Here is a 22,826-nt window from a genome sequence, read left to right on the forward strand (position 1 = left end):
AAAAATAAAAAGAGAGAAATACTTTTCTGCAAATGAGATTCTTTGAAAGACTTTTCTTTCATGCATTTGCTTGGCAGTAGTTTTTTTTTCTATATCAGTTGAAAACAAACTAGAACTTGTAATACATTTAATGTGTCCAGCAGATCTAGGGAGATTCTCCTCCCCTTCTACTCTGCCCTGGTGAGACCACACATTGAACACTGTGTCTGGTCCTGGGCTCCCCATTTCAAGAGAAACAGGGATCTGCTGGAGAGAGTCCAACAGAAAGCTTCAATATGCATTGTGGCACTGGAACATCTCTGTACAAAGAAAGATTGAGAGACCTGGGGCTGTTTAGTCTTGAGAAGAGAAGACTGAGAGGGGATCGTATCAAAGGCTAATAAATGTCTGAGGGGTGGGTGTCAAGATGAAGGTGCCAGTCTCTTTTCCTTGGTGCCCACTGATAGGGCATGGAACAGGTACAAACAAGAAGACGGGACATTCCACCTCAACACAAGGAGACACTTCCTTACGGTGAGACTGACAGAGCACTGGAACAGGCCGCCCAGAAAGTTCTACAGACTTTCAAAACGTGCTTTGATGCATTTTTGTGCACCCTGCTCTGGGTGATCCTACTTTGGCAGGGAGTTGGACTTGGTGATCTCTGGAGGTCCCTTGCAACTCCTAATATTCTATGATTCTGTGATTCTGTTTTATACATAAAAAATATGTATATAAAAATCTCATCAAATTTTTAAGTTATCAGATAGCAGAGAGGAAACACCAGGCAGCAATTAGGACTGACATTTTCAGTGAAGATTTCCCTTTTCACACAGTTAGGTAACATTTTTTTAAGAAAACTTTCTTTTTCAAGAAAAGTTAAACTGAATAACTATTACCAATTAAAAAATTACTTTATAGTGGGGAAAATGCTTAAGTTGTTTGTCTATGATTCACAAATACTTGAGATACAACACAAGCGTTCATTCACATATTCACAGTAGAATCACACTAAAAAAACCATGGATTTATCTCAGTGCTATCAACTAGTGATCCATCTGGTCCTCCTCAGGAGACTCACAAATAGTGAAAACCCATTACAGAAATGAGGATAACTGCAGAAGGAACACATACACAAATTTGTGTAAAAGTCAAGTCTTTGTAAAGTGAAGAATAACAGTAGGGTGAGCACGCACCCAGGAGCTGACATGAAACGTTATGTTATTCTTAGTAGCTTGTTAAGATAATAAAGTGACTTCCCCAATGAGACACTGACTTATGGCTTTGTATTTTAACTCTGTGCCAGAGTTTAAGAAAGTAAGATCAGCTCCCCATTTTGACCAGAACTTACCAGTACTGACTTTTTAGATAAATTAAAATCTGTAACTGAGCACTGTGATGCTGTCATAGGTTGATTTCAATCTGCTGCTGTTATTCATACCATGCTGCAGTCACACCAGCCTCAAAAATGAAAGTGCTGGCTGGAGCAAAGTACTATGGGGCTTGAAGTTCAGATTGTAACATGGTAAGCTTCCTGTCCTGGTTGCTGCTTCTGGGTTCTGGTTTTGGTTGGTTAGTTGTTTTTTTTTTGGTTTGGTTTGGTTTGGTTTGGTTTATTTTAGGGGTGTCGTCTCTTCCACTGGAATGGCAGAGAGACAAGGAGGAATGGGGGAGTAGTTTTCTATCTTGGGCTTTTGGCTTGCTTGCTTCTGCTTGCTGCTGCTTTGTGGCATGCTTTTTTTCTGCAAATAGGCTAAGGCTAATTATGCATTCTACGCTATGATTATCTGACCTTGCTCAGTAAACTCTATTCTTATCTCACGTCTTTTGTGTCTCAATCCCAAGTTTTTGTGTGGTGCTTTTCCCTTGCTTCCATATTGGCACGCTGGTTTTGTTTAACCCATTTGTTCTGATTTAAATGATTATAGATGCAAATCTCAGGAAACAAACAAAAAGGAGTGAATGTGGAGCATGCTGAGAAACAAAGACGCAACCAGCTCTCATTAGGGCTCTTCAGATGAAATCTCTACAAATACTGTGACTACAGTTGAGAGCACCCAGGAAACACTGCCCCATTCATTCCTGGCATGAAGCCACCCTACTGGGGTTCCCAAGGGAGCCAGGCTGCAAAGCAGTACTCTACTCCCCACTGTAAGTGCCTCAGGAACTCTGTAAATATAGCTTACTTAAAATTAATCCCTGGATAACAAAGAAACCTGAGAGAAGACAAGGAAAATCCATTCAGAATTCATCACATTTGAAGAGCTGACTCTTACCTTACTAGGCATAGGCTTTTTGAAGGAGATTTCAGCTTGAGTCCAAACTCCCTTTGGAGAGTCCAAGACGGACCATATTTTCTCTTGAACGACATGATTCTCCTCAAAGATATAAACAGCAAGAGTGCCACTCATTTTGAAAAACCCATATAAGGCATAATAAAAGCGCAGACAAAATTGCAGGTTTCCGGGCAGGGTTGGGCCATACAGACGTCCAATATACTCAGGCTGTGATGTGAACTTTGTATTCGCCAACAAGTAATAACCTGCAAGAGAGCGCAGTTGTTGAGTGTTTCGAATACACCATTACTACAGCTGATTCGCTATGAAAGCAGGTGCTGTTACTGCATCAGACTCTGGTTGTAAAACTAATTACTACTGCCAGGAAACAGAAAATCACACTGTTTGAAAGGAAATAAGAATTTTTCTAAAAGCATTCTTGTGTCTTCAAGATAAACTGGCACATGGCTAAGTTAGCAAAAATAAGCATTTTTCAAATTTACACTGAAACATTCTTTGGCCTGTTAGTCTCACTGGAAACCTCGCTGTTTCAAGGTTACCACTCTGAGACTGAAGAATAAAGAATGGGGCACAAAGCCTATTATTCCCTACACCAAATATAAAGAGGTGAGACTTTAGCACATATGAATAAGAACTATGAATATTCTACACAAGGAAATGTGCAAGTTTCAGTACATATTAGCAGGACTTTCACTACACAATATTTCACAATTTTCCCTTAAAAATGCCAACTATCCTAATCCTGCATGAGGTAACAACCCACCATTTCTATATATTAAAAGAAACACATTAAGCTACTATATTTTCTTGAATATTTTTGTGGAAACATCCCTTCAGTGACTACAGATCAGTATAGTGGAGATACTCTTACTTACAGCCCTGTGTGACTATTCAAATAGGTGACCTCCCTTTACATTAATGTGAAGGCAAAGCCAGAGTCCCAGGTAGGACAGAGCAGTATACACTGATTTTTAATGGCAGGGAATTGCAGGGAGGCAACCTGACCAGTGTATGGAGGGCATTATTTAGCAGAGTGAACAATGATACAACAAGTTAACATTTAGTCTGGAGGTTAACCTCTCTGGAAGAGTTCCAGGTCAGGCTGGATGGGGCTTTGAGCAGCCTGATCTAGGGGAAAGTGTCTACGGGAAAGTATCTAGGTTGGAACTGGACTATCTTTGAAGTCCCTTCCAACCCAAGCCATTCTATGATTCTACATTTCTATGAATCTCTGAATCCTTTATATCAACTTTGACTCTTCCAGTGTAAAGGAATTTTGAATTACCAAACCCAGTAGTGTGATCTCCTGCTCTATACACATTACGCTTCACTTTCACTCTGCTCCATCCTGGGCCATCTTTATGGTCCTGGTAAAAATTACACAGATTTTCCTCAAAATTGCAGCCTGCCTTGGCAGGATCGAAAGAAGTTCCTAAAAGACAGACACATATGTTACATTAGGAAGAACTCAGTATAAACATAGGTATTTGAAGCACAAGGATGACAAAGTATACACTGTTTTATCTTTCTTTGCGTGACAGAAGATGAACATGCACATACCTATATATCTACATATGTTACATCTATATGTTATGCATATATACTGCAAACTCACAATGATATCAAACTATCAGTTGTCTTTCACAACTAGGTGTTATTTTCATATTGTTGCTGCAGACCATTTTCTTCCTGCTACTTGATATTTAGAGATAATGTGAGTGTGCACGTAAGATGTCATACTTCATTTCAGTTTCCAAGGGGATAAATTTCTAGCATCAACATACATTTTTTAAAAATGCACTTTAAAAAAAGCCAAACCTTTTATAGGCCTATGTGTGCATATGCATCCCTTAAGTATGTAAGCCAAAGCTTTTGGTTCATGTGTTACCCCATGACCTCTGAGCTCTGACCTCTGGAGGTATGCCTCACACATTTTAGCACTGTGGCAAAGATGGCTTCACCATTTATAGCAAAGTTGCTTAAAAGCTAAGCTAAGCCCCTCAGTCCTGTCGATGGCTCCTTCTTGACCTGCATATAGAATTCATCCCTGGAATTCAGGATTTTGCTTTAGTCCCCCTGGCGAATGGGTGCTTTTAAGTAAAACATTTCTAGTTCTTTAAAAGCCTCATCAGTCATTTGTACCAGATGCTGGGGAGAAAGAGTGGCACAACCCAAAGACGCCATGGAATTTTGGGCTATGTCAGGAATCAGGACCCTGTGAGCACCATTCCATGGCAGTATGAACAACTCTTCTGCTTGGACGTTAGAGGGTGTTTCCAGCAAGGACAAGGACACCGATGATTAGCTTCAGAAGAAGCACAATTTTGGCTGTGGAGAGATGCCTGTGGTCTTTTCAGCCTCAAATAAGCCAGATATAAGCACTGCCTATGTGTCTTTCTCTGCCTGCAGAAAAAAAAAAAAAGGAGACACCTCTGGTCTCCCCTCTCTGCTTTCCTAGCTAAAGAAAACACAGATGCAGCACTACTAGGTCCATGCAGCATTGAACTCATCTTTTGATTCATCCTTTGGTGAGCAAGTTTAATACTCTGGTACCTCATCCCTCCATTTGGCTAACACTGAGGTGTTTGTTGAGCAAAACTTCAAGGAAAAACTTAATGCTGTTATATACACGCATACGCTGATACAAGGAAAATGGAGGCTTCTTGCTTTTTAACATCTCTGCTCAAAACTATTGGAGATGGAAATAGGGCATAGGTCTGAAGGATTAACCAGCTTTGTTATATTTCAACAAAATATAATGATTGACATTCATTTCTCAATCAGAATAACAAAAAACCAAACAAAACTTCAGAGTGAGAGTTAGTAGGCAGAGTTCTAGCTGAACCTATCAAATTTACCAGTCAGAATACATCTTGGGCCATGATAATGTGAGCAAATCCAGACTGGGGCAGAAAGTACTATAAATTTATCCCATACATCAACACATATAATCCATCTGGAAGTGAAAATCGAAAACACAGATGAGCATACAGCTCCAATCCATAGCACAGTGCTAACATAACTCAGGATTTTTGTTGTAAAACAAAGCTAAAACAGAGCAGAGATTGAGAAGTTAATGTAACAACTAGATTGGTGGATTAATAACATATCTGGAATCTATGTCCTGTTGGTATTTGACCATTGCAGGCAAATTTAGGAGGGACTCTAAGCAGCTAAAAAAGAGCAAAAATTATCTTTTCCCTTGATCATTTCAAAATATTAGCCAAAAATTCAAACTGGTGACAAGAAGAATGGAAACCACTAATCTACTTTTGACTATTGCTTAGTGAATCCCAAGCAACCAGTACACAGCTACTTAAGAGGCTGCATTCACAAATGACAAAGTCTTTTGTCCCAGCTGCCTCTGTGGCAGAGTTTCAGCTGATTTCTGCTGCTGTAAAAACATAATAAAAACTTGACAGATGTGCCACTGTCTGCAACAAAAAAATACCTCCCATTTTGTCTCAGGGCATGTGATAGAGACAAATATATTTCCCACATAGGCAATAATGAAAAGTCCAGGACATTTTCTTCCTTATACAATCATGTCTGGAGAAATCTCCCTCTTTTTCTGCAAGAGGCTTGGAAGTAGTAATTTGTTCAAAAGCTGAGCATTCAATTCATTGCTCTAGTTACAGATCACTAATGCAAGGTGTTTGGAAAAGTTAGGGACTGGTTTCTGTATCAGATGAATGGCATTACTGTCTATTGGCTGGTTTATGACCCAACAGCACTGGTCAGTTGAGAAGGTAGCATCTGCACATCATTACCAAATGTTGTAGGTACTAACAGACAGTTCACAGAGGCAAAGCAAAGAGAGAAAAGGAAGGTAAATAGCAATGACAACTCATACCTGTCTGATTGCTGCAGAAAATTGGAGAGAAAGAAATGTCATCAAGGGCAACGTAACCTCCCTTGGCACTATTGAAAGCAACTTCAAATATTACCTGGAAATGATGATTGTTTGTTATTCATCTACCATATACGCAACAATAATTTCAGTACATCTCTTGGTATTACAGAAGTCTGACCAGAGGTCCCCTAGAGAAAGAACTGAAGATGATGACAAGCATTCAGTTCTTCTTCTCTCACATTGCATTTCTGATGCATTCTAGTTCTAGTTACATGATGTAGGAAAAAAATCCTTTTTTTGCTTTATTTTAAAACTGTTAACTATTAATCAAGAATGTGGAGTAGCAATGTAAATTATGAGAAAAAGGGAACAGATAATCTTTTCTGTGTTGCTAACGGTTTTTATGAACCTTTCACATATTCTGCTTAAGTAATTTTTTTACAGGCCAAGAACTATTATTTCATTACTGTGACTTCTCCATACTTTTGGTTTGTATTGGACATGGGGAACAGTTTCTTCTCCAAAAGGGTTGTTTGGCCTCAAGACAAAGCTGCCAAGGGCAGTGGTGGGGTCCCCATCCTTGGGTGGGGTTTTGAAGCCGTGTAGATGTGGTACTGAGGAACATGGTTTAGTGGTGACCTGGCAGTGCTGGGTTGATGGTTAGACTTGATGATCCTTGAGGTCACTCCCAAACTAAATGATTCTATGATTATTCCCAACTTCCTCTTGCAGTTCCAGGATGTCCTTGTTTAACTGAGCAGGTTGGGGTTGCATGCTCTGCCAAGCACCGCGGTACCCTGCGCATTCATCCAGTGGTTCGGTATCCTTTGTTTTGCTCTTTATTCCAGTATCGATTGTTTTCAACATGAATGCCACTAGGAATCGTAAGGCTATTTTCACAAAACTAACCATTGTAATGCCAAGCTCCAAGTGATCATTAATTCATTTCCATCTATAGTGCTAGGACTGTTTTTCCCTTGCATGTTATTTTCTATTTATTGACTAAGTAATTCACTTACCATTCAGTATTATGGACCTTATCAAACCTCATCTCCTTTCCCGTAGCATTTGAAGTCTAGCAATTCAAATAGATGACTTGGTCACTGACTTTACAGTATAAAAGACTATGTAATATCTTATGAAATTAGCTTTACCTCTAATAAATTCTGAAAATATGCAGGTGTACAGTGAATTAACAAGTAATTTAAAAGGAGTTAGAGCCAGTAGAATGAAAGCCAACACACTTGTAGTTCTAGTGTTAGAAGTGTATACATAGGAAGAGAGTATGTATTCATATAAAAATATACATAGATGTATATGTAAAACCTATACAGGATCAGAGGATCACGGGATGTCAGGGGTTGGAAGGGAGCCAAATAGATCATTGAGTCCAACCCCCTGCCAGAGCAGGACCGTACGATCTAGCTCAGATACACTTCATTCCAGTCTTTGAAGTTATTTATATATGTATTAAAGAATACGTATTTTGTATATCTGTATGTATCTATGTATCTATATGTACCATATATACAGATGCACACATTTTTATACATATACATGTATGTGTGTGAATATATGTATTTTACACACACAGAGTATATATATGTGTGTGTGTATATATATTTATAAGTTACTTATATATATGTATATAAAAGTGTGTGTATATATATATATATATATAAGTTTATTCCAATCTTCTCAGGTTTGTTTTGTTTTTTTTTTTAATAAACTCGAGGGAATAAAAAAAAATATTTCTGATACTTTTGAAACTAATTATAGTAACCACTGAAAGCTGGCTTTCACATCTAAGGACTGATGTCCTATTAAGACCAAATTTGGACTCTTCTGAAATCACAGAAAGCCTGTATAAGGCTCAACAGGGAATAAAGCTCAAATATTTTTCTAAATTTTTCTTCTGCATCAGAGGAATGCATTTTTATGATGTTCAGAATAGATCACTGATCACAGAAATATGGGACTGAGAGGACACTGACCTCATTTAGTAGGACCTGAAAGACCTCACATTAGAAGGACTTTACAGCCTCCCACAGTTCCAAACACTTCACCACCTGACTTCAACTTTGCTGAAAATCAAGCAACAGTATGAAAAATGATTCCTCTTTGAGCATTATGAAGTGGACAAAGGAAACGACAGATTGCCAGCATCTTTATAACCATTTTTCAGATACTGATTGGCCACTGCCATGTTCCTGATTTGGTCTGAGTTTGCACTGATGTCTGGTGTAACCTGGAAGTTGTAGATGAACTGGACAGGAATGATTGCTTTACCTCCATGGGGTATGGTGCATTGAAGTCAACTTCTGCTAGCATCCAGTCCGCAGTCAGTGCACTGTCCGTTTTCCAGATCTCTTCATAAAAGCCACTCGTGTCTTTCAAGTAAACAGTAAAAACAATGCTGCTCTCCTGCTTAAGTTGATAATAAAAAGATAAGCAGCCAGACATTGGAGCAGTGGTCTTTGGTGAGATTAGCTGGGCCACTTCCTGAAAATGCTTGACATAAACAGAGTCGACATACATGTAGTGACCTAAAAGTGCAAAAGATACTTGGTAGAAGGACATTACAAGAAGCATCAGGAGATTGGCAGGGACTAGACGTGTGGACAACAACTGTGATTCCCAGGATATTTTAAGAATTCTAAGAGAATTTTTTTTTCCCCCTTTCCTCCTATGTACAACCCAAAATTGTTTGGTTAAGATACTGGACAAACAATAATTCTCAGCTCTTTTTAAAGTCTTTGAGACCTTTATATTAAAGAAGTAATAAACTCCATGAATTTTGGGAACCATTCATAATCAGAAAAATCTGTTACAAGTGGGTAAATTCCCTGCCTCTTAAGAGCACAGTATTTTTTTTCCAAAGTGCAGCTTTTACTGAGGCAACCCAAGTAAACAAACAAGACTACAGCCATGCGTTCCCTCACGCTTTACTCAGCAGTTCATTCAATATATCCAATGAATTGGCAAATAACCTCTATTCTTCAAATTTCACTGCCTGCATAATTCTGTTCAGTCTATCTATGATTTGATTTCTACATGTTCTATCTTTACTAAATAGATCGGGGTTTTGTAAAATCCATTAAAAATGGGATTTTGCCAGGGTAGATGTTAATAAGCAGAAAATTGCATTACAGATTAGTAGAGTCCCTCCCGCTCAACAGCCAATATGACCTCCAGGGTCTTCAAAGGATAAAGCTTTTCAGACTTTGATTTTGGGTAAGCTCTCTTGATTTAAACAGGACACACCCATGTACATGAATATGCTGTGCATCTGTAATTCTTCTTCCTCTACACTCCCAAGAACACAGCGTAAAACAGCGTCACTTGATGAATGAAAAAATAGTTTTTCACAAGTAGAAAAATTAAGAGGAGAATGAAGTGTAAAACTGACAGGGTACTTCAGTATGGACACTACAAACGATGCCATTAGGTTTGCATCTACACCACTATGTTGATTAGCTAATAGTGTTCTCAAACCTGGAGATGTCACTTCTTGCTTGGAAGGAGAGGAAAGGGCTTGCTTGGCTGTAGGCCTCCTCCAGCCTACCCACTGCCAGGGGACTGATGACATTTCAACAGTATTTGCATGAGTAGTTCTGGGCTTCATCTTTGCACTGCAGTTTTACCACACTCAATAGCTTAGTTGTGATCTTCCTGGCAGATGTATCTTCATAGCACAATTCATGCAAAAAGAAGGCTCTTCTGTGATATTTGGCTTCTTGGGGTCTTCTCAGACAATGGTCAGCAGCGAGGGTTTGGTGTGAAAAAGAAACTGCAGCTGCAAGAAAACAGATCCCTCCCAGCTGGCAGTGTTTCCTATCACATACAGTACAGCCACTGTCTGCTGCTGAAGTTTGTGGCAAGTTAAACTTCCACCCAAATTTTACCAGCATTTAGAAGCCACGGGGTGATGCACAGCTGGACTGACACTCTGTACTCAACTCACACAATTGTGAAATAAATAAAAAGGCACAGCGGCATGAGTTAAGGATAGAGGATCAACCCTGCTTTTTGTGATGCAATTCCTTACACCTTTGCAAGCATCACATTGTCTGAGACACACAGTGTGCTGCACCAGCCAGGCTTCCTGACTGTCACCTACTGTGGTACCTCATGCAATAGTAGACAAAAGGTGCAGATTCATGACAATGTGAAACATTCTTCTCTCAACACAGTGACGGGGACGAGTATTTCATACAGGGCAAGTACTGAAACTCCTTTAAGTCTTTACAACATTCTGCCTACAATAGACTCTATTAACAGCATCACATTTGATTGAAAGAAACAAAACTCCTAAACTGTGCAATTTAACCCATGATTATCCAAATATGATCCAATCCCTTAGCCTTCCCATTCAGCTCTCCCAGTAGCAACTGGAGAGAAAACAGAGTAGCAGTACAAAATTTCAAAACTTTTTATGGCCCATACTTTTGGAATGCACAGAAAGGTGAATTTTCTCCCTCTTTGTCCAAAACTTTATCTTTATCCTAATAATGCTGAAGCCTAGCAAAGGGCATAACAATCTTATCATAAATCTTACACAAAACTTTTTGTGGGCTTCTGCAAATTCCTCACATCTTTTTCTAATCTCTTTTGGGTTTGTTTTTTTTCACATAAGTCATTCTTACCCTGCTCAATGACAGGAGAAAAGAAAGAACTCTCATAATAATTTGCAGTACAAGAGTCATACATGGATTACAGACTAAAATTTTCCACTGTACTTCTGTTTTATGTTTGTTGCTTACCCAGTTCACTGTTAAGTGTGTGGTCTTTGGGCAAGATAGACTGAGAATTGCGAATGTTCCCTCCACCGACAAACCAGTTGACATTGGGGTTCCAGCGGTTCACAAAGCCACAAAGATGGTTTTCTTCAAAGTCACATTCTGCAATTGCAGGCATCACCAGCTTAAGTGCATACATTTTCATTAGAGAGACTGGAAGAAAGGCTATTGCTAAGCACTGCTGTGCAGATTATGCCTTTATTTAAAAAACTGGACAGAGCGCTTAAAACTTATAATTAATGGAAGCAAACTTAACCGCAATTGTTGATCAAGTTTTGATAAGAATCTCATTACCATCCTATTCAGTCCAACTGTTATTTAGCATTATAGGACTGTTGTAATTTAGAACCAAATAAAAGAACTTTAAAATACTCTTCTTCATACTATTAATCAGAGCAGAACTCCCATGGCTAGAAGAAAAGCAGAAGTAGTATTTCATAGCATTAATGAGACTGCTTTGTCTCCTTCACAGAGCCAAAGAATTGTGACAATTCGGTGGGACTGTACCAAAACTCCTCAGAAATGCAAAGGTCTCCCAGCCTTCTAGATACTGAAATTTCTGAATTCCATTAGTGGTTTTGGCAAATGACATGAGGAAATAGCAGTAAGTGTAAATATCGATGGGGTTTTGAAATCTGCATCCTGTAGATACCACTGCAAGGATGAATGAGCAGGCAGACAGCAGAAATAATGTCACAGATGTTATGCCTAATATTTGCAGCAGTCTAGTTTATGAACACATAACACTTATTCATGCTTGAACAATAAACAGCTTTAGAATGAATTATTGTATGTGAAATTTCTATATATATCACAGAGATGGGCAAAATAAAACCCACACATCAGTGTGTGCAAATTAAAAAATAGCTTTAAAAATATCTGTATCAAATATGACAGCCTATTTTTCAACAAGGAAAAAGCCATTGTCTTTCTTCTAAATCTAGATATTAAATTCATTTTTTTTCAATGCAGAGAAAACATGAGTTGAGCACACAGTACTTACCAATACAATATCCAGTAGTTATTTTAATTTCAAAAACTGCTATGCTGGCTGATTTATCTTGTCCCATTTCACCTTCCAGTACAATCTGCACATTATAAACCAAACTATAAATTTTAGAGTTTCAGTATTGCCATTATCACCCTAGACATTTAAACAGGATAAACAGAGGAACAAACTAAATATGTGTGATGGGCTTATCATCCTTATAGTCAAGAGAGGTGCTTTTGCTGGAAAAGCTTGCCAGTATGCATTAAACACCTAGAGTCAATACCCTTTCTTGAGGACAGAAGGGACACTAAAGGCCAATGAGACAAGGCCAGAGAAGTCCAGCACTTCACAGATTCACAGAAACACTCAGATTGGAAAAGACCCTCAGGATCACCAAGTCCAACTGATAGCCCTACTCTGCAAAGTTCACCCCTAAACCATACCCCCAAGCAGTATGTCTAAACAACCTTTAAACACATCCAGGGTTGGTGACTCAACCACCTTCCTGGGCAGCACATTCCAATGCCTGACCACTCTTTCTATGATTTTTTTTTCCTAATGTCCAGTCTCAACCTACCCAGTCGTAGCTTGAGGCCATTCCCTTTTGTTCTATCACGAATTACTTATGAGAAGAGACCAGCACCAGCCTCTCCACAATGTCCTTTCAGGTAGTTGTACAGAGTGATGAGGTCTCCCCTCAGCCTCCTCTTTTCCAAACTAAACAGCCCCAGCTCCTTCAGTCACTCCTCGTAAGACTTACTTTCCCGGCTCTTCACCAGCTTCCTTGCCCTCCTCTGCACTTGCTCCAGCATGCCCACACCTCTCCTGTACTGAGGTGCCCAAAACTGGACACAATACTCGAGGTGTGGCCTCAACAGAGCAGAGTACAAGGGAACAATCACCTCCCTGCTCCTACTGGACACAGCGTTTTTGATACAAGCCAGGATGCCATTGGCTTTCCTAGCCACCTGGGCACACTGCTTGCTTATATTCAGTTGCCTGTCGATTAGAACCCCCAGGTCACATATAGCATATGGGACTCTAGATTCCTCAGCTGTGGCTATACAGGAGGATATTTTATGAGATGCAATGCAACAAGTTTTGGGTAGAAATATTCTCATCTCAGCTTCTGATTCCTCCTAGAAGTGCACAAAGGGCAAGAACGAGTGAGCACAGCCACAGAGCCAAGACCTGGCAGGTCTGATATTTACTACAGGATGCCAGCAGCTTCACGGAGCTGCCATAGGGTGAGGCATCCTTAACCTCACAGCTCATTCAGCTGTGCTTTTCTGTGAGCCATGCCACACATTTGCTGGGAATAGCATTGGCCGTGTGACCCAAGCTAACTCTGCTCACTGATTTTAGGGACTGACTCACATGCTGCCAGCCCTAGAGACAAAAGCCAAGAACAGGACCCAGACTGGTCATGTTGAAAAAACAGTCCTTATACCCCAACATGTGCATCAGGAAGCCTGTGGCATCTTCTAAAATCAGGCTTACCTTGTATTTCTTTGTGTTGTTTTTTAAATCTAAGCTAGCTATGAGCCAGCTATCTGAAGGCTCCTCAGTCGACCACAGCAAACGATCAAAGCTCTCTCCTTCCTGTCTCAAGTACAGGTTGAGCCTGGCTGGATCAGGTGAAGTCTCTGGAGTCGCTGCTATCTGATAAATCAATCTGACACAGCTCCACTCCTCAGAATACAGCTCAGGGCTGGACAGCACTGCTTTCTCACCCTCGTAAGATGTATCCACAGAAATGTAATGTCCTAGAAACAGACATACATCACAATAATAAATGTCAGAGACTTTGCTTTGCATCCTTGAACAAAAGTACGTATTTGTAAGGGAATGGTTGTTCTAGGGATAAGTCAGGAGACTGGGACCACCATTTGTTCATTAAAGAAGTCATTTAACCTTTTTATATCCCACTGTACCCACACAAACATAACTTCACGTGCCTCACAGCATTTTTAATCATAATGTTAAACTTACTGGAATTTAAATAAAGATGCAGGTTATTAAGTATGTATTGCCCTCCAGAACTGATAGCTGTAGACAGAAGACTTGACTGAAAAGATAATTTACACAGGCAGGAAAATGCTGTAGGATTATTTAGTTGATTTACAGATAAAAACATACTATTTCATTTTTTTATACTTTAGATTTTAAAACAATATCAAAAACTTCTAAAGCATTTCTGGTTTCAAAGAAGAAAACTGGGAAGATACTCTCAAGTAGTAAAACTAAGATGTACAAATCTGCTGATACAAAAGTGCAAATGCAAATCTGTATTTAAACATGAGCGGTTTCATTTGGGTTATTTCAAAATTACTCTCTGGATAGATATTTTAGGAGCAGGGCCTAAAACATAACTATCTTTAATTTAAAAAAAATCAAACAACAACAAAACAAACAAACAAAAAACCCTGAAAGGATGCAGTGACAAGCTAAAAATTCACAAGGAGGGAAAAAAAAGGCCAAAGAAAAAACATGTAGAAAAAGGCAACAGTAAATGAATCAATGAATTCCAGTGAAACAGAATCATGGCTCTGGAGACTTCAATAGCAAATGAAAATCAAGATCAGGAGAGTAAATGGGACATGAGAGTCATGGAAACCTGAAATCCAATGGCAGAAAGAAGTAACACACAGGGAAAAAGAAGATTTTTAAAATCAACAAGAAACCAAGCTAGGACATCCATGTCTGAGACATGGTGTGTCGGTGTGAGCTGAAATTCCTCCCCACCACCAATAACCAGGCTAGCTCAGTCTGGAAGCAAATGAAAAGCTGTATTTACAAGCAGAGTCTAAAATCTACAATGAAATGCAATGAATATGTACAAATATACAAAATTCACAACATTCACAAATATATACAATCAACAGAAAAGCACAACCGATCTCCCTTTGCTTCCCCCCAAGGGAACCCTCCCAAAGGGGCCTCCCTCTCCCAGGAGCTTCCCCCCAGACACCCCTGGACAGAGAAGCAGAGTTAGTTAAGCAGAAAGTTGTTAACTTAGCTGCCAAGGTCAGTGTGTGTTATCTTCAGCCAGAAGAGAAGAAGAAACAGCAGCCAGACAGCCCAGCAACTGCAGAATGTACAGAATGCCCACTTTATTTTGGGTAATAGTTCTTAAACATTTCTATCTATCCAATGGAAGTGTTTAGAACAATCGTTATTTTGCTTTCTTACACCCAATAGTGACTTATTTACATTCTTTCACTTTCTCTGTTCTGAACTTTGCAAGGAAAAATTAAAAAGGCAGTTTCAAACCACCACACATGGTATCAGATGATCAGGAAAATAAGCCTTCTAACCTAGTGGCAATGTATATCAGACAAATTGCTTTCTTGTTAGTAATTCTCAACAGCCAGCCCGTAAGCAAGAGTTTTAAGTGTTGTCAAAGACTGTGTCAAGGCAGTCCTTCACAGCAGTACAACTAACCTCTTTAGATTCTACATAGCATGCATTTCTTATTTCATTTGACCACAGAGTAGTCAGACTGATGTTAAATATGTCACTTGCCTTTGAGACACACCCTTCTCTCCCACATCCTGCCTAAACCCTTAAAATCTACCAAACCACTGTGAAGTTTCTTCCTATGAGCTCTCCTATTGCCTTTCCAAAAGTATTCAAAAGTTTGCTGATGATATGAAACTGGGAGGCTTGGCTGATATACCTGAAGGCTGTGCAGTCATTCAGTGAGACCTGGACTGACTGCAGACCCGGACAAAAGGGAGTCTAATGAGTTCAACAAGAATAAGTGCAGAGTCCTGCACCTGGGAAAGAATAATAAACTGCACTAGTACAGATTAGAGGTTGACCTGCAGGAAAGCAGCTCCATGGAGATGGGCCTTGGAGTTCTGGTGGACAGTAAGTTATCTGTGGGACAGCAATGTTCACTTGTGGCCAAGAAGGCCAATGGTATCCTGGGGTGCATTAAGAAGAGTGTGACCAGCAGGTCAAGGGAGATTCTCTTCTCCCTCTACGCCTCCCTGGTGAGACCACATCTGCAGTATCGTGTCCAGTTCTGGGCTCTTCAGTTCAACAGGGACAAGGATATACTGGAGAGTGTCCGATGAAGAGCTATGAGGATGATTAAGGGACTGGAACACACCTCTTTTATGAGGAAAGGCTGAGAGACCTGGGGAAAAGAGAAGACTGAGAGAAGATCTTAATGTTTATAAATATCTGAAGGGTGGATGTCAAGAAGAAGATGCTCATCTCTTCTCAGTGGTGTCCTGTGACAGGAGAAGGAACAGTGGATACAAACTAGAACACAGGAAGTTCCACTTCAACATGAGGAAAAACTTCTTTACTGTAAGGGTCATGGAGCACTGGAACAGAGAGATTGTGGAGTGTCCTTCTCTACAGACTTTAAAGACCCGTCTGAATGTGTTTCTGTGTGACCTGTCCTAGGTGATTCTGCTTTGGCAGGGGTGTAGGAGGTCCCTTCCAACCCTTACCATTCTACGATTTTATGATTCTCTTTGATGAGAAAAGAGTCACAAGCATAGTACAAATCTGGTCTAAAAGGTTCACAAAGTCCTCTTCCATACACCCCTGGGAAGATGCCTGGAGCAGGCAGCAGCTCTGACAATACCCAATTGCTTTTGCAGTGCATGTTATAGCATCCCCCTGCAATTGCTCCATCTCTCACCTGTAGACACTGTGCATAGCAACCCATTTAAGATAAGCAGGGGGTAGAGGCAGCCATAAGTAGTATAAGGGACTGGGTAAATATAGAAAGGCTGCATTTTCTTTCCCTTTTTAGGAAACAGAATTTTTCCTTTTGCCTCCTACCATAATTTCGTTTTAAATATTCTGTGGCTGGTTTTAGTCTCTTGAAGGGATATATAAAATCACTAGTTAAGTATGAGTAATTTGTCACTGCAGCAGCATATGAAAGAAAAATAAACACAGGAATAAATATTTTAAAATAGGTCTAATGTGCCTGCCACATTCTTAATCTGCCACTACATAAAATCTGAAACCGTTCACTTGCATACAGGTATCCAGTTAGTTCACAAGAGTTAGCATCCACAGCATTTGCTGCCATGCCCTAGTTCAAGGTATGCATGCTTTTTCACATGCACAGAGGATAAAGGGAACTCACCAACACTCTATCAGAAGTCAACTGCTTCTCAAATATTTGTTTTTAATGTATAGAAATATCAATATCCAGTTCAGATGAAGAACCTGTGTTTTTAGGCTCGCCTGAGTTTAGACCATTTTGCTTACAAAGAAACCTATAATTCAGAACCCATACCTGCCAATTCCAGTGTAGATTTCAGCCCTATTTTTGTCAGCACTTTATTAGAAACCGCATAGTAAACAGAGCCTTCATATAATGTTATTTTCTTTTATTTTTTTTCTTCTCAGAAATAAATAACTGTTACCATAGGAAAGCACATTCATAGAAAGACCTCAAATTACCAGCTACAAGGCTTAAATGGCTGCCTGGCTTTAGGACTTAATTATAAGTAAACTAAGGTTTTTCTACAAAAATAGTGATTTAAAACAGAAAGCAAACCTCACAGAGTTTCCATTTGGGAAGATTATGTCACTATAAACTTGACTGTACATTCTCCACTTGCTGTTGCTTAGACTGATTCCCCACTGATGTGAGTACAAAGACCATGAACTCTCTTCTTAATGTTTGCTGTTGTTGCTGCTTTTTAAAAAAAGATTAATGTGACCTCTTCATTAAGTCTCTAGAAACAGAGTGCTCTCATCCTCAATCCGCTAATGGTTTTAGCATCTTCTAGATGTTCACATGCGTGATTTGCTCCAGTGCAGTGATAGAGGTCTTTATGTGCAAGTCTAAATGCTTTGCTAATCAGGATCAGGGAGCCTAGTAGTCGGCAGTATTAAGCACAGAAAATGCTAATGTTAAAATTCTTCCAAATGAATACTGGCATTTACTAAATGGCCTTTATATTAAACTGTATTTCAGCAATAGCAACAACATGTGCCATTGCTGCAGAAAGGAAGGTCTCACAATGCAGACCTCATGGACTGACACAGAGCAATTGTGAGAGCAAATCAATGCCAAGAGAGAGTTCCTTCGAGTAAAGAAGCAGATGACTTTCCACACTTATTTGTGGGAGTAATAAAAAGGATATTTAGCAGTCTATGGAAAATTTGATTAATGCTCAGTGCTGTAGCCTGAAATCTCTCATTGAAAATGTAACATGCAGCTCCATTTGTAGCATGCCACACAATTTTTTTTCCTCAATATCCTCCTCCTTCAGCTGCCCATAGCATTTAATTTATAGAAGTCATTCAGAAGTTAAGAGCAGGCTACTCTTCAAAATCACAGGAAAGCAAAATAAAGTAACAAAATGCTAGGAAAAGCCTGATGAAACAGAAACACAAGCTAAAAATTTGTGGCAATTATTTGCTCAGGGAGGGTAGATGCAGCCCTAAAGGGGCTGCAAAAATAAGGGAAAGCTGCACTTCCTTTCCATTTTAAGGAAACAGTATTCCATTATAGTGAAGACACCATACAAGCTGCTTCACAGACAACAAAAGCCAGGAACTGCTTAATTTGCTAACAGTTACAGCCGGGAGAAAAAAAAAATGAGTGAAAGGGGACGCTAAGATGCATTGTCCTCACTACTCACTCACTACTCAGGCTGGTGAGTAGTGCACTTTCTTAAGCCCCATTACTATAATGAGTTCTCCTTGACAGCTGAATCAAATTGTACAAGACCAAGCTTGTGTTCATTTTACATTCCTTCATGTCCAAGCAAAATAGTAAGTCCAGGAAGAATTAGGACCCTGTGTTTCAAACCTATTCCTCCTCCACACAACAATACATTGCTGTGGTAAGACCTTTAAAATCCTTCTGTATGCATCTCTCTCTTGTTGCTGGTGTATTAAGCAGTTCTGTAGAGAGTTTCAGCGACATTTGGTGATTTTTTTTTCTTTTTTCACAAAAACAGTGCAGAAACGACACTGGTTGCCTTCTCTGTAAGTAACATAAGACAAAATGCCAGACACTGACTAATAAACTAAAACAAATTTCTATTGAGAAAACTGAAAAAAACCTAACTGGGATAACTAAAATTACCAGTTAGCTTCTCAATGATGTATCTCTTCTAAAAATTTGGAAGGGTAACCACAGACATGTTAGACTTTGTGAGGTTTATGTCTGACACAGCTGGTTTAGTTCACCAACAGTGCAGCTTTACAAGAAAAACTGCATAAAAGCAGTGAGCTTCAAGAGAAACTGTTAAGAAAATACGAAGCAGAGTAAGTTAGGGAATTTACATTTGATTAGGCAAACACTTGCAAGAAATGTCATAAAGTAGCCAGTCACATGTGGATTTTCTCTGTACTTCCCATATAGAAACAGGAAATAATATTACCATGGTTTCTTAGGACAAAAATTGGGTTTACTGATACCTTCTTTGGAATCTCAGTGTCTGATTATGGGGCACAGCTTTAGGGTTTATTTTAAAAATATTTTACTGCCAACAACAAAACAAAACAAACAAAAAAGGCAGCAAAGCAGTTCATTTTGTAGGATCTATTAAGCCTTCTTACATCTCCAGGAAAAACTAGTTAAAAACATTAAAGATATAACAACAGAGACATAATTTTGCAAATGAAGTTTGCACATGGAGGCTAAACCCGGGTACAGATGAGGCTTAGATAAAGTCTCAGAGTTTAAGAACTCAGAAGTTCTAATATCTATTTCATATAAGCTTTTGACTGAACCTAGAAGACTTGTGGCATCAGAGAAAAGCTCCAGACTCAACACCACTTTTTATTCAATTTCTTTTTAGTAGAACACAGACTTCTCAGCTAAAGTGTTCATTTTACATTCTTCCATGTCCAAGCAAAATAGTAAGCCCAAGAAGAATTAGGACCCTGTGTTTCAAACCTACTCCTCCTCAGTGCAACTATACCGTATGCTAGCAGTATGACTTGAAAAACAGAACTGTGTAGATCAGTTTGAACTCTGTTCTATCTACAAAAAGTTGCGATTTTCTGAAGAAAATCCTTCCTCTAATCAATAGCAGTCACCATGCATTTTGGTAAGGCTTTTTGGAGAGAATAGGAAGAGTTGGAGGGCAGGGTAGGCTTCTTTTCTCTCTTTTTTTAGGCAGTATCTAGTGAAATCTAAAAGTTGCATGAGCAGGTGACTTCTAAATTAGAAAAAAATATTTTGCCCTACAATTCCATGAAGAAAGTAAAAGAAATCCCCAAACTAATCCCACACACAAAAGCCTGCACAAATATTTCAGCTGAGCCCACAATATTGTGGTGGTATTAGCAAATCAGCTTCAACTGCAGCTAGAGTGGAGATCTTTCGTGAGAAGTCAAACAAATTCAGTTTGTAATACTTCAGTATCTTTCAATCCACAAGCAGAGGGCTGTCATTGGAGCTCGAGGTCTTTGTTGCAAAGTTTGGGTTCATGCAGCCTTAAAAGCTAGGCAACATTGGGCTAGAGGACACAAAGCCCCCACTCCAGGTTCCCATGCCAGATGATAGGGTACACAACTCTGTCACGGTACCAGTGCCAGCTCCTAACTGTCTGCAGGCTTATCCCTGAAGCCCTTATCTACACGCCAATGGGCAGGTCCTGTCTGACATGGATGAAAAAACATCAAAACCTTGTGTGAGCAAGGTTTCTAAGTAGCAGCAGTGCATCCCAGGCAGCTGGAGAAAGCAGTTCCTCTCACTACTGCTGCTGGACCCAAGGAGGACCTCTGCCCACTACTCAGGCTTCTGGGTGGTCTGCCCCATGCACCTTTTCCCAGCCTGATCTGGCAGATAGGGAAGTGCAGCAACAGTGGTCTACTCCTGTGAGAGTAAGTGTTTACCATTTACAACAATCTCCAATCTAAACCTCCCCTGCCGCAACTTAAACCCACGCTTCTTCCCTTCTTCTTCTCTTCCCTGGTCCTGCTGGACACACTGGTTTTTGATGCCTTTGGCCTTCTTGGCCACCTGGGCACACTGCTGGCTCATGTTTAGCTGGCTCTCCTCTGGGAGACTTGCAATGGCAGCTTCTCCCCAGAACAGGCAGATGCCCACACAACACGTTTGGGCCTGAACAGCAAAGCCTAGCCTGCTTGAATAAAAGTAAGGGCCCAGTATCAAAACATCCAGAGTGGTGTCATAGTTAAAGCTACTTGACCCTGCAGGGCATAACTGATATTCTCATTTTTATCAAGCCACAGACAACTTTATTCCTGGTAAGCCATTAGATCCTCCACAGAAGAACTGCACAGCATATGCTGGGACCAATTAGCAGTCATCATAGGAAAAAGCATTTTTGGTCTTCAAACCTCCCTGTCTCCTTTGTGGTTTTTTAAAAGCAGCTCTGAAAATCACTGAGGGATGGAGAAGGAGGAGGTGGTCTGTGTTTCATGCCTTCAGTGACTGACATGCACAGCTACTGTCAAGGCATTTCCTCCTGTTGTGTCTATAGGAGCCTAAAGCTGTCACCGTGCTGCATCAAATGCTCAGGGTCTTGCCTGGCTGCTGCCAGCTACTCAAATCCCCCTTGCTGCCCAAGCAGGGAGGGCACTGGATGGCCCTGCTAAATGTGCCCCAGTGCTACTCAGCTTTTTCAGAGGGATCAATGGGGTTTCCAGGCAACCTTCACAAAGCTGCCTAGTATTTACTGAAAACAAAAGCATTTTGTAGAAAAGCACAGCCTTGGGCAATGAAGGGGCAGGCAGTTCACCCACACAGTAACAGGCCTTCCTCCAGCTGGATGGACAGCCCTGACAACAGGAGATCCCCCAGCCCCTCCCAGCTCACCTTGCTTTACAAACTGAGTCTCCCTCGGGGACACAGTTTTATCATTTGACTCTGCCCCAGTCACCAGACCAGGCCAGAGAGCTTCTCTTTCCCAATACCAGGGGATGAATCTTCAAAGGTTCCTTTCCCAGCTGTGGGCTTGGATTAACTACCAGCTGCAACTCCTGCCTTGTCCTTTGCTCCCTCAGAAAGTTAAGGAACACAGATGTTAGCAAGCCTGTCAAAAGCCATAAAAGAAATGCAATTAGCCATGAAACAGCATCTGATCACAGATATTGCCACACCGGCAATGCCTTCCAGCTGCAATCTGTCAGCATGCCTGTGAAGGTCTGGCAACGGTTTGGCTTGCACTGCTGTTTTCTGTTTCTGATTTAAAAGGAGTTGCTTCACTGCATTAGGGATGAACATATAAGAGCTTTTTGGCAACAGCCGGATCCTCTCCTTGCTCTCCTTGAAGTCTCAAGATACTTACATCATGCATCATTTATACCAATCTTCTGATTGTTCCAAAGAAAAGGCATGCAAATTTTCTTTCACAATGACCTCACAGATTTTTATTCACTTTCCTGGTTTTCTTCCTGTTTGTATCAGCCAACCAATCAGTCCCAGTGAGCTGCTGTTCAGATCACTTGGTTCTCCTTCTCCTGCTGTTCATTACATAATTTTGACTACCTTTTATCTGCTGACAGAAAGGCTTCCATATTTTTCTCTTGTTCTCCTTGCAACAGCTCTTTCAAATCTCTGTGTGATTTCCTTCGGACGGTATACCTGAGCAGGACACAGGTAAGATTTAAAGACCCAAGACTCCCTGCAGTTAATTTCTGAATCAGAAAATAATTCAGAAAAGCTTTTTCTTTACTCTCTGGCACCCTAAATCAGTTTCCATTGTCTTCCATGCACATGGAATATTAAAGATAAAACAACAAATAAAACAAAAATCTTCAGGCATTTATTTGTTCACAGTACTCATCTCTTTCGTTACTAGCTCTGTCCCTTTGCTAAGTCACGTTTCTACCAGGATCAACCACACTGTTGAAAGGACTAAAATAGCTCTTCTAGTGCAGCCACTTGTCCTGGCAGAATGCATCACAAGGCTGCCTTTCCTCAGCAAAGGAATATGAAATTT

At 40.2% G+C, this 22,826-nt stretch overlaps 1 protein-coding gene across 1 annotated transcript in view; it reads right to left on the reverse strand.

The window, feature by feature from the left end:
- Positions 1 to 22,826, reverse strand: part of MAMDC2 (MAM domain containing 2) — a 70,587-nt gene that overhangs the window by 20,750 nt on the left and 27,011 nt on the right. The window contains exons 3-9 of the mRNA XM_054398013.1: positions 13,420 to 13,685; positions 11,932 to 12,016; positions 10,893 to 11,030; positions 8,419 to 8,675; positions 6,130 to 6,223; positions 3,562 to 3,708; positions 2,256 to 2,521 (exon numbers count right to left, since the gene is read on the reverse strand). Coding sequence (XP_054253988.1) covers positions 2,256 to 2,521; positions 3,562 to 3,708; positions 6,130 to 6,223; positions 8,419 to 8,675; positions 10,893 to 11,030; positions 11,932 to 12,016; positions 13,420 to 13,685 — 1,253 coding nt within the window. The remainder of the gene's footprint in view (positions 1 to 2,255; positions 2,522 to 3,561; positions 3,709 to 6,129; positions 6,224 to 8,418; positions 8,676 to 10,892; positions 11,031 to 11,931; positions 12,017 to 13,419; positions 13,686 to 22,826) is intronic.

This window comes from Indicator indicator, chromosome Z (assembly GCF_027791375.1).
Source record: "Indicator indicator isolate 239-I01 chromosome Z, UM_Iind_1.1, whole genome shotgun sequence".
Taxonomy (NCBI): domain Eukaryota; kingdom Metazoa; phylum Chordata; class Aves; order Piciformes; family Indicatoridae; genus Indicator; species Indicator indicator.